This window comes from Octopus sinensis, linkage group LG2, assembly GCF_006345805.1.
Source record: "Octopus sinensis linkage group LG2, ASM634580v1, whole genome shotgun sequence".
NCBI classification, from domain to species: Eukaryota; Metazoa; Mollusca; class Cephalopoda; order Octopoda; family Octopodidae; genus Octopus; species Octopus sinensis.
The window spans coordinates 149,103-162,500 of record NC_042998.1 but is presented as its reverse complement, the minus strand read 5'-3'; the positions used below and the strand labels follow the sequence as shown (position 1 = coordinate 162,500).

General features: G+C 37.9%; 1 protein-coding gene across 2 annotated transcripts in view; it reads left to right on the top strand.

The window, feature by feature from the left end:
* Window positions 1-13,398, top strand: part of LOC115223760 (protein kinase C-binding protein NELL1) — a 480,108-nt gene that overhangs the window by 457,343 nt on the left and 9,367 nt on the right. For both annotated transcript variants that reach the window (XM_036511173.1, XM_029794415.2), the window contains 5 exons: window positions 2,231-2,326; window positions 3,159-3,302; window positions 6,811-6,927; window positions 10,904-10,986; window positions 12,522-12,692. In XM_036511173.1, the coding sequence (XP_036367066.1) occupies window positions 2,231-2,326; window positions 3,159-3,302; window positions 6,811-6,927; window positions 10,904-10,986; window positions 12,522-12,692 (611 nt within the window). The remainder of the gene's footprint in view (window positions 1-2,230; window positions 2,327-3,158; window positions 3,303-6,810; window positions 6,928-10,903; window positions 10,987-12,521; window positions 12,693-13,398) is intronic.

The following is a 13,398-nucleotide window of genomic DNA, read 5'->3' as shown; positions in this document are numbered from 1 at the left end:
AACAGGTGTATAAAAGTAAACAACACATTCCATGCAGTATATCACTAAATAATTGACCAGCTTTTGTTCCTGCAACAATTCTACCCTTTTTACTTCTGTGCAGGGTGTCAAGCTATCAGTTGAATATTCAGTAGCTCATTTCCTGGCAAAGACTCATCTTTCAGTAGCTCAATGCATCTAGATATAAGCAGATACAATAAATAATTCTTCAGTTGTTGTCTTTAACCCTTTAGCATTTAAACTGGCCATATCTGGCCAACTATTCTGCATGTTTTATGTTCAAACTGGTTAGGTCTGACCTCTAACATCTATCCTACAATATCAATATCTAGTATGAACCTGGAAAAATTTTAAGCAGAGAGTTACTTACTTGCAAATAAATGTGTTAACATGTGACATTATTGACCGAGGTTACCGTGGTCTTTTCCGTAGGCTTTTCTTTCCACGGAGAAACCTTATCTGTTGCCACCTTTACACTTTACATCATGACATTTCTGTGATACACGATCCCTATTGATCGTTTTTTGTTTTTTTACGATCCCTTTTGATCGAAAACCTACTCCCCTTTTTTTCTTTTTTTTTCTCCCCAAAAAGAAAAGCTCTACTTTGTAATTTGTCCCCTCTGTGTGGCTAATAAAGAAGCTAATATTAGCCCTGTGTAGCTAATAAAGAAGCATAAATATAAGCAATCACATCATTATAATCTTAAAACTACAAGATAATGTATGATTAATTTAAAAGAATTTGAATATAAGCATTACATTTGACAGAGAAATCTAAATGCTAAAGGGTTAATCAGTAAGTTATCATACAACTGTCAGATTTTGGGGCAAGTTTTTGTAGGAGGTGAAGTACCCATTATGTTTTATAAACGTTGAACTGTTAGACTAAAATCCTCATCTCAAACCTTCCTTGGAATATAGTTTAGAGGGAATTGCTTAATTATGATAGTTATCATCATCATCGTCATCGTTTAACGTCTGCTTTCCATGCTAGCATGGGTTGGACGATATGACTGCGGTCTGGCAAACCAGAAGGTTGCACCAGGCACCAATCTGATCTAGCAGAGTTTCTACAGCTGGATGCCCTTCCTAATGCCAACCACCCCGAGAGGGTGCTTTTATGTGCCACTGGCACGAGGGCCAGTCAGGTGGTACTGGCAGCGACCACGCTCAAATGGTGCTTTTTATGTGCCACCTGCACAGGCGCCAGTCCAGCGGCACTGGCAACGACCTTGCTCGAATGTTTTTTCACATGCCACCAGCACAAGTGCCAGTAATGTGACGCAGGTAATGATCATGCTCGAATGGTGCTTGTCTAGATATATATAACCCTTTTGTTGCCATATTCCTGTTGAAATACACTGTCTTTCATTCAAGTAATTTTGAAAATAATGACGAATTTAGTAAAATAACTTTTGTTGTTATTAAGCTGGTGCTTGAAACATAAATTAACATGAAATTTTGAGGGATGGTTTTAATTTAGAACACTTTAAAAGCAGGAAGTTTGTTTCTTAGAACCAGAGTTGGTATCAAAAGGGATAAACTGCAGCCAAGATAAAGTTTTCAGTAATATCCAAATAATGCAATGAATTTGACAGAGCATTTATCCCAAATATTTCATCATCATCATCATCATCGTTTAATATCCACTTTCCGTGCTAGCACGGGTTGGAAGGTTCAACTGGGGTCTGGGAAGCCAGGAGGCTGCACCAGGCTCCAGTCTGATCTGGCAGTGTTTCTACAGCTGGATGCCCTTGCTAATGCCAACCACTCTGTGAGTGTAGTGGGTGCTTTTTACATGCCACCGACATAGGTGCCAGGGGAGGCTGGCAGTGGCAACGATCAGTGGGTGCTTTTTTACATGCCACCAGCACAGAAACCAGACAAGGTGGCGCTGGCATTGGCCACGTTCGGATGCTGCTTTTTATGTGCCACCGGCACGGGTATCATAACTACAATTTCCATTTGATATTTATTTGATGGTAAAAAAAAATATCTCTATTTTTGTAGACGATACTAGTTATTTATTAGTCAAGTTTGATGCTTCAGTATAAATTGATTTTACATTCCAAACAGCCCCATGAAGATGTTTTGAGTAAATTTTCCTTGTTGCTTGCAAACATATGCATATTTCTGGACATTATATTACTTCACAAATATTTTTTTTCAAGCCACTAATTGTTTTATATCGCAAATTATTCATACTTTTGTTATATTCGTTTATACAGCTGTATGTGAGTCGGAGTGTAAAAATGGTGGTCGCTGCATTGCTCCAAATAAATGTGAATGCCGATATGGATATGTGGGTAAATATTGTGAAAATGGTAAGTTTCTTCACTAAAATTTCAAATCTTTCTGTTGTTTTGGAATGTGACTCAGGGAAAACTCTTTGTTGAAAATTGATATTAAAATTAATCTCTTTTGTTGTAAATAATAAATTATTTAAGCCTACAATTTTTTATGTTACACCCTGCAAGAAGCAAATTTCCATATTCATATCATTTTGGTGTGGCTGACATCAGATTAACTGTCATCAAATTCATCATGCCATATTAAATGTTTAGTAGAATACAGAATATTTTCCTATATACTGTTTTTCTGACATATAAGTTACAATAGAATATAGTGTAAACATGTAGTGTAACATTCAAATATTGTTACTCACTTTCCAAATCCTGAAGTATTTTACATAGATTTCTTTTTTTGGTCCTGCTGTATAAGTTGACCTACCTTTTTTGGTCAGAAAACTTCAACTTATATGTGGAAAAATATGGTATGACTTAAAACAGAATTTAGTTTTAAAATGTTATAATTTATATAATTACCAGGGCTGTCATAGTAGCATTATAGGTCCCTGAACAAATCAATGTCTTGGGCCTTATATTTATTTGCTGAGAGCAAGCCACACCATACAAGGATCTAAATTGAGCCCTTTAAACTGTGGGTCCCCTGGGAAGATACCCAGTTTGCCAATGCCTTAAGATGGCAATATAACCACCCCATACTGACAGAGAAACTCTTTTTTACTTTATTTTCTATGACATCCTCTTTCTTTTTCTTTTATTTTCCTTACACTTGCCTCTGTATACATCTCTTTCCAATAAGCTTTTACTGTATTTTAGTTGTTTCATTGTATGTTCCATCATTTTGTTTCAGATATCAATGAATGTAAACTGGGTATTGATGCCTGTCAGGGCCAGTCAGAATGTGTCAACATTCCTGGATGGTACTACTGCCGTTGCAAACAGGGATATGATAGCTCTTGGCATCAACACTCCATGTATGGCTTGCAATGTGCAGGTAATTTACATTTTCATCAACATCCATCTTCATTGTCATATTGTACATATTTTCCCAGAAACCATTTGTTAGTGAATAATAAATTAGAATATAATATATAGATTTATCAGTGAAAAGAATGAACTTATGTTATACTAGTAGTATCACCCGGCGTTGCTCGGGTTTGTTTTCTTTTCAACCCTTTAGAATTGGAATTTTTGAAAAGTAAAAATTTTGCATTATGTAGTAAGCTCGTGAGGAATGAAGCCAGTATGCTCCGATGGATGTGTAATGTCAGTGTACATACTCGACAGAGCGTTAGCACCTTGAGAGAAATGTTGTACCTAAGAAGCATCAGTTGTGGTGTGCAAGAGAGACGATTGCGCTGGTATGGTCATGTGGCGAGAATGGATGAAGATAGGCGTGTGAGAAAGTGCCAATCCCTAGCAGTTGAGGGAACCCGTGGAAGAGGTAGACCCAGGAAAACCTGGGACGAGGTGGTGAAGCACGACCTTCGAACTTTAGGCCTCACTGAGGAAATGACCAGAGACCGAGACCTTTGGAAATATTCTGTACGTGAGAAGACCAGGCAGGACAAGTGAGCCCAGCCCACTTATGAATGCCTTTCCTCCCTTGGACACAAAGACCGGTTGAGGCAAGCGAAGTCGATATAGAACCTCATCCGACGACAGACACCCATCCCAACCCCCCATGCTTGCGAAGACATGTTGGGGCAAGCGAAATCGAAATCGAAATCGAAACCGAATTGAACCAGCCAGGATCCCTGGCCTGGTGGTACGTAAAAAGCACTATCCGACTCGGGGCCGTGGCACGTAAAATACTCCAATGCGACCGTACGACAGGCACCCATGCCAACCCCCTTTGCTTGTGAAGACATGTTGGGGCAAGCGAAATCGAAATCGAATTGAACCAGCCAGGATCCCTGGTCTGGTGGTACGTAAAAAGCACTATCCGACTCGTGGCCGTGGCACGTAAAATACTCCAATGCGACCGTACGACAGGCACCCTTGCCAACCCCCTTTGCTTGTGAAGACATGTTGGGGCAAGCGAAATCGAAATCGAATTGAACCAGCCAGGATCCCTGGTCTGGTGGTACGTAAAAAGCACTATCCGACTCGTGGCCGATGCCAGCACCGCCTCGACTGGCTTCCGTGCCGGTGGCACATAAAATACACCAATCTGACCGTGGCCGTTGCCAGCCCCGCCTGGCACCTGTGCAGGTGGCACGTAAAAAGCACCCACTACACTCACGGAGTGGTTGGCGTTAGGAAGGGCATCCAGCTGTAGAAACATTGCCAAATTAGACTGGAGCCTGGTGCAGCCTTCTGGCTTCCCAGAACCCTGGTCGAACCGTCCAACCCATGCTAGCATGGAGAACGGACGTTAAACGACGATGATGATGATGATGATGATGTAGCTTGTTATTCTCTTTAAGTGAACATTTTTCTGGTTGAAATACACCGAAAAATGGTGATACAGCAGTCAAAAAATTGTAAAAAATAGGGATTTTCATAGAAAAAAAGCACCTTTTTTATGTAAATAATTTTTGGTGCTAACATGGTCCAATTTGAATTTTATCTTCTACGAAATAAAGAGCAAGCCTTTTTCTATCATACTCTCAATTTTGGTCAACGTGTGCTGCAGGGTCTCGGAGGAGATGGTGTTAGTTGAAGGCTACCAAACCTGCCACACACAGACAACTTCAGCTTTATATATATATAATAATATAATATAATGAAATTATTGTATACAGTGCTCAGGTGCACCACAACTTGTCAGAAAGTGCATATAAAGTACATGCAGTAATGTAAAAATGTCTGGAAAGCAAACAATGTATGAGTCAGATACATGCTTGTGTGTGTATGGAGGGGAGAAAATCAGGTGTAGTGTTGGCGAATCTCAGAAAGCATGGAAGTTTTGAAGGATGCAGTGCTCCGACAACTAACAACTGATTCCGGCAGTTTGTTTCACGCTTCAGCAACTCTCAGCATGAAAAAATGTTTCCTGAAGTCATGGGAGCTGTGCTGTTTTCTGACTTTGTAAATATGTCCACGGGTGTTAGATGGGTGGAGTTTGAAAAGATGCTCAGAGTTATTGTTTTCACGATGGTTGATAATTTTATGGGTGTCTGCCAAGTCAGTTGCCAGACGTCGGAGTTTCAATGTGTCCATGCCCAGGGAAGTAAGGCGTTCAGGATATGGCAAATGCCTGATGGAGGGTATTCTTTTGGTTGCACGTCGCTGAACGGCTTCCAGACGATTGATATCCTGGGCAAGATAGGGGTCCAGACTGGTGATGCAAATTCCAGGTGAGCTCTTACCATAGCTATATAAAGCCACAGCTAGATAGCCGGAGAGCGGCTCACAAAGGATTTGTTGAGTGATGCCAAGACACCCTCAGCCTTCTTGACAATTTTAGCGATGTGTTTTGTCCAATGCAAATCATTGTCGACAATAACACCCAGGTCAGGTTCACATGAAGACTTTTTGAGATAGATATATATGGGGCTTGGGTTAGAAAAAACACACAGTAATAAATTAATCATCTCCATTCAGTTTGTGACTAGAATCTATGGCAGATTCCTTGACACCAAACTCTTAGCCAGCAGCAACAAAGCTTCCAATGTCATGTATTTTCTTGCAGACTTCTCTGCATTATTTGTTAAGATCAGGTGCCTTTGTATTTTTGTCTCCTTAAACTTATGAACCTTGCACCAAAATTTGAAACCATTATTTTTTTTTTTTTTTTTTTAAGATTGTTAGCTGGCAGAACCTTCAGCATGCCAGTCAAAATGCTTAGTGGTATTTCTTCGGGTTTTACATTCTGAGTTCAAATGCCACCTAAGTCAACTTTGCCTTTTCATCCTTTCAGGGTCGATGAAATGCATACCAATTGAGCACTGGGTTCAATCTAATCGGCTAGCCTCCTCCTCCAAAATTGCTGGCCTTGTGATTAAATTTGAAACCATTATTTTAAGGTGGCAAGCTGGCGAAATTGTTACAATGCTAGGAAAAATACTTAGCAGCATTTCGTCCATCTCTATGCTTTGAGTTCAAATTCTACTGAGCTCCACTTTGCCTTTTATCCTTTCAGGATCTATAAAATAAGTACCAATTGTCATTGGGGTCAATGTAATCGACTTGCCCCTCCCCCAAACTAGCTGACCTTGTGTCAAAATTTAAAATCATTATTTTTATTTTTATTATTATTATTATTATCATTATTATTATTATTATTATTATTATTATTATTATTATTATTATTATTATTTTCATTATTAAAGCAACGAACTAGCAGAACCATTAAGCATGCCAGTAGCATTTTGTCTGTCTCTACATTCTGAGTTCAAATTCCACCATGATCGACTTTGTCTTTCATCCTTCCAGGGTCAATAAAATAAGTACCAGTTAAACACTGTGGGTCGAAGTAATCAACTTTTCCCCTTCCCTAAAATCGCTGACCTATGCTAAAATTTGAAATTACTATTATTATTATTATTATTTTTCAGATTTGAATGAATGTTTGGGTGAGGGAGATGGCCATACTTGCCATCCAAGCACTAAGTGCTATAATACTGATGGCAGCTATGAATGTCGTTGTAAATACAAGGATGACTGCTCTCACGGTAATTAAAATTCATATTTATTTTTAATCATTTCGTTAAGGATTCCACCTGAAATCATAGTATTATTGAAATAACTATTGTTATATTTCTTGGTAATTAAAACACTTGTTACTTATAATCACTTCTGTATTACTCTGATTTGATAAATGACGGTACCAAATTCCTTAAGGCATTAATCTGAGGTAACTGAGGACAGTAGTAGTAGTAGTAGTCGCCGCCATTGCAGCAGCAGCAGTGGCTGTAACATCTCCACCACCACCACTTTTTTTTTACTTTTTTCAGTCATTTGACTGGCCATGCTGGAGTACAGCCTTTAGTCGAGCAAATCGCTAAGTTACAGGGGCGTAAACACGCCAGCATGGTGGTGGTGGTAGTGGTGGTGGTGGTGGTGGTGCTGCTGCTGCTGCTGGTGGTAGTGGTGATGATGATGATGATGATGATGATATACCCAGTTTGAGTTTCTTCTCATAAAACTTATTTAGCTGAGATATGTTAGAATAAAAAGCAGATTTATTACTATGAGATTTGGGCGTGTCATTTGTAGAGATTCGACCGATTTGCTAACTTGAATAAATAAAATTCGTGAGGAATAGCGGGTTAGTTTATTTGATATTCTGAAATTGGAGGAAATCAATGATTGAAATATACAATTGATGCAAATCCTTCCTAAATCAATAATGTCAAAAGAGATTGATAGTTGATTTCTGTAGATGTTCAATTTTTGTGGAGCTTGCAGTTAACTCTACTCCAAGCTTTGAGTATGAAATCATCATCATCATTTAACGTCCGCTTTCCATGCTAGCATGGGTTGGACGATTTGACTGAGGACTGGCAAACCAGAAGTTTGCACCAGGCTCCAGTCTTGATCTGGCAGAGTTTCAACAGCTGGATGCCCTTCCTAATGCCAACCACTCCGAGGGTGCTTTTACGTGCTACCGGCACAAGGGCCAGTCTGGGAGTACTGGCAATGGCCACACTCAAATGGTGTTTTTTATGTGCCACCTGCACAGGAGTCAGTCTAGCAGCACTGGCAACAACCTTGCTCGAATGTTTTGTTCACGTGCCACCGGCACAAGTGCCAGTAAGGCAACGCTCTGTAAATTAATTCATAAATGGTTTATCCAGCTGCAGAGAAATATCTCCTATTCCCTTAGATTCTATGGGAACTAGGATAAGCTTCCTTGCAGTGAGGCTAAATATATATATATGTCTTAGGTTGAATATAACACTCCATAGACTCTGTGGAGTGTTACATAATTATTTTCATGAATTTACTACCAAGATTACCCTATCAAAAGCAATCCAATTCAACTAGACCAAAATTACAAACCTTCATTGTCAGGCCCACACACTTCACTGACAGTTCATCATCATCATTTAGCGTTCATTTTCCATGCTAGCATGTGTTGGACTGGTTAACAGTAGCTGGTAAAGCCAGGGGCTGTACTAGGCTCCATTATAACATCAAATTTATTTTAGAGTAATTTAAATACATATTATATGATATTATTTACATATATATATATATATATATATATAAATTAATATGTTCAATAAGAAATAATTATTTTCGAAATTTTTTCTCTTATGAGGTTTTTACGCTATCTACCTGACAATTTCTTGTTAAGTTTTCCTTATTAAGTAGTTGTCCTTAATTGCTATATATATATATATATATAATATATATATGTGTATGTATATATATATATATATATATATATATATATTATATTATATTATATTATATTATATTATATATATTATATATATACATATAATTTGTATGTGTGTGCACACACACATTAATACAGAATTAATTAACTCACATACTGTATAGTATGTTAAATAATTATTCACTGCAGCAGATATCCTAGCTCAGCAGATATAACAGATAGTTTATATTCATTTATTATTGACATTAGAGATCAATAATTTTATTTATAATAATAATAATAAATAAGATGTAACTGGGAAAATCAGTTCACAACTGCCAGCCTTACTTTTCTTTGAAGTGAAGGCACAAAGTGTTGGTGTGATATCTTCAAAGATTTTGAACAGTCTGATTCCTCTATTTTTGTTGTTGCTGTTGTTATTGTTTAGATCCAGCAGATTTATCTTCAAGGGCATTTCAGCCATGACCAAAGTGTCTTTTATTCAGGAATAGTGTATCTAGGATTACATTACCACATTATCTAATGTATCTTTTCTAGGTTTTTTTAAAACTGCACAGTGTAATTTGAGGAAGGCTTTGGCTGCTGTTTCTTGCAGAATGAGTGACCACACACAAACTTCCTCATTGGTTTGCTGTCTATATATTATACAGTACTGTCTTTCTCCACTCTGGTTAGTTCTTTTATGGCATCACTCCAGCAAGTAATTTCTTTCCATATCTTGGTATTGATGGCAACTGAGGTTATACATACATGTTTCTGTTTTGTTTTGTTTTGTTGTTTGTTTCTATGTACTTGGCTGATTCTTTATTTTGGAAACTACAAATTATAAACGCATAATTAATGTCTTTTAGATAGTAGATAAATATTTAATTACATTTTTAAATAGAAATACATGCCAATTCTCCCACCACATACACACAGATACACACATATACGCATGCAGACAGGCAGATGGTTATAAATATATCTTCAGATTCATTTAGTGTCCACTTTCCATGCTAGCATGGGTTGGGCAATTTGACAGGATCTGGCAAGCTGCAAGGCCACATCAAGCTCCTCTGTCTGCTTTGGCATGATTTCTATAGCTGGATATCCTTCCTAAGGTCAACCACTCTACAGAGTGTACTCTTTTACTTGTTTCAGTCATTTGACTGTGGCCATGCTGGAGCACCGCCTTTAGTCGAGCAAATCAACCCCAGAACTTATTCTTTGGAAGCCTAGTACTTATTCTATTGGTAACTTTTGCCGAACTGCTAAGTTACGGGGACGTAAATACACCAGCATCGGTTGTCAAGCGATGTTGGGGGGACAAACACAAACATACACACAAACACACACACACACACACACACATATATATATATATACATATATATGACAGGCTTCTTTCAGTTTCCGTCTACCAAATCCACTCACAAGGCTTTGGTCGGCCCGAGGCTATAATAGAAGACACTTGCCCAAGGTGCCATGCAGTGGGACTGAACCCGGAACCATGTGGTTGGTAAGCAAGCTACTTACTGCACAGCCACTCCTACATCTGGGAGCATTTTTTTTGTGCCACCAACACTAGTGAGGTTACTAAGTATCTTGCACAATAGAAAAAGATTAGGGAAAAAAGAAATAGGGGAGGCTCCTATTACTACATGAGGTGTATAAGATGTCCAATAATTAGCTATCTATTTCAGTGAAATGAGACAAATTATTAAAAGCTCACTTTTATGTTTATCATATTTAATATGTTAAAGTGTATAAATTTTTAATTTCGTTCATAATTTTTTATAACTTTCTTTTCATTCCTATTGGATCCCACTTATCTGTCCACAACTTTTTTTTTTCCCCCATTTGGCTGGAATCATTATCTCAACCTTTATCACTAGGAAGAAGCAATATTTTAGCTGAACTTAAAGAACACATTCAGCTAACAGTGCAGGAGATAACTCCTGAAAGACTTCATGATGTGTTTCACAACACTAGGGATAAATTTGAAATTTGCAGGGATACGAATGGAGCAGATGTTGAAAATTTTCAATAGTTTTGACATAAGATTTATAAATCTATTTGTTTTGGTATCATAATTAAATAATAAGCATAAAACTCTGTCAGTTTTTTATAAAATTTGCCCAATTTCATTGAAAAAGATAGCTAATTCTGGGACACTGTATTTGGCAGGGAAAGATGGTTTTGTGCTAGGTGTTGAAATACTAAAGAGATAAGCACAGGTGTCTTGATAATATTACTTACATTTTTGCATCCTTCTCACAAGTTTGCTTTTACATATTATTACTGTATATTTATCTTTATAGGTTGTATATTTGAAGGGTATTACCATGAAAACAATTCCAGATGGATTTCTGAAATTGATGTGTGCTCAGATTGTAGTTGCAAAGTAAGTTAAAACTAACCACTCCTTACCTTCTTTCACCTTTGATTACAACAGTGTTGTTGTTGTTACTATTGTTGTCATGTACCCACAGGTCATCTTTTAAAGCATCTTTTAAATAAAACTTATCTAATTAACCCATTATTTTGTTGTTGTTTTTACATCCATTGCCCCCTTTTGGCCACCCCATTATCACCCCACTTTTCTCCAATGCATCCTGATTCTTTCTGATACCCCCAAGGGAGCAATACTGCCCACTTTGGGAACCACTGTTTTAAAATATTTCTAGGACTACATTACCTAATGAGTTCATTCATTTTTTTTTTTTTAAGTGATTAGATCAGTTTTAGACCAACGATGTTTCAAGCACTGGCAAACTTTACTTCCTCCGTGGTGATCCTCAAAATTGTGGCCAGTGGTACCCAGAAAATAACAATAGATGAAGGCGGCAGGCTGGCAGAAATGTTAGCACGCCAGGCAAAATGCCTAGTGGTATTTTGTCTGTCTTTACATTCTGAGCTTAAATTCCGCCAAGGTCAACTTTGCCTTTCATCCTTTCAGGGTCAATAAATTAAGTACCAGTTACACACTGGGGTCGATGTAATCGACTTAAACCCTTTGTCTGTCCTTGTTTGCCCCCTCTATGTTTAGCCCCTTGTGGGCAATAAAGAAATGAGAAAATTACAATAGCAGCCTTGATCTGTTGTTGTCTTAGCTTTAACTTAAGCCTTTTGTTCCCTGTGGAACATAGGATATCAATGACTTATCTCCACAAAGTCAGCAGTTTTAAGGGAGGTCAAAGTTAATCAGTGAAATTGATCTCAGTACCAGGGTAGTGCTTTAGTTTATCAACCCCAAAGGGATGAATGATAAAGTTTAACTTTAGCTGAATTTTGAACTCAGGATATAATGAGTCTTAACTAAATACCACAAAACTCGTTTGATTGATGTTCTGATGATTCTGCCAATGCAATCATAATATAATATTGCTTTCAAATTTTGGCACAAGTCGATCTATTTTAGGTGAGGGGTTAAGTGGATTACATCAACTCCAGTGCTCAACCGGTATTTACTTTAGTCACCACCACCACCACCACCACCACCACCCCACCAAAAGAATGAAAGGCAAAGTCGATCACAGTGGAATTTGAACACAGAATTTAAAGACAGATAAAATTCTGCAAAGCATTTTGCCCAATGTGATAACAATTCTGCCAGTTCACTGCCCTCAATCATAATATTATATTGATTTAAAATTTTGGCACAAGGCCAGCAATTTCGGGGGTGGGTGTAAGTCGATTACATCTCATCCCTAGTGTTCACTTGGTACTTATTTTATCGAGTCCAAAAGGATGAAAACCAAAGTCGACCTTGGCAGAATTTGAACTCAGAACATAAAGATAGACAAAAATGCCATAAAGCATTTCCCCCAGCATGCTCACCACTCTGCCAGCTTGCCACCTTCAATCATAATATAATATTGAAAATTTTAATGCAACTCCCATTACTTAAAATGATTTTTTTGTTTTGTTTTTTTACAGCGTGGCGTAGTTAAATGTCACCAAAGGGAATGTGACTGTAGTAAGAGGAAAATTAACTACTCCTGCTGTCCACACTGTGCTGAAAAAAGAAGTTGTCCACATCAAGAACACTCATTAGAAATGTCACATGGGCAAAAATGGGTGTATGAGTGCCAGACGTGTGAATGTTTAGTAAGTGTTGTTGTTTTTTTAATATTGAGTTTTATTGTATTTTTAATGTTCCATTTTGTTTATTTTAGACCAGAATTTATACATTACTTTATTTCATCATCATACTGTAATTTAAGGAGGTCCCCTCCCCTCCAATCTGAATGGTAAGGGTTGAGAATGAGTGAGATTGGAATTTGAACAGCTAAAAGTGAGGAGACTTTGGGTGTTATGTTGGGCTGCTGTACTTGAAAAAAGAATTAATTGATAAGTTTGTTGCTAATTTACAGAGAGAGAGAAATGTGTTCATCTTACTGGTTTTTAATTTGAAATTAAATGAAATCAAAATGACTAGTAATTTCCTCCCTATAAATGTTGGATTGTTACTGTAAGTTCATCTCCTTAAAGTGTGTTAATAACATCTTGGCCTAGCTGTCATCACCCATGACATGAAGGAGAGAAAAATCAATAAATACAGGAGCCTGGTCGGCTGCTGTCAGTTTGTGCTGGTCGCTGTCAAGACATCAGGTGTCCTAGGACCTCATATTACTGATTTCCTTCACAGAATAGAGATAAGGTGGCCCCATTGGAAAAATGGACTCCAGAAAGTGGAGCGGCTATGAAGAGTCGCTGGCCATTCTCCTCAGCAATGCCATTGTGGTCATTAAGATAGGGTGATGGGCCACGTATCCCAAAACCCCACTATTTCCCTCTACTTTACCCCAACACA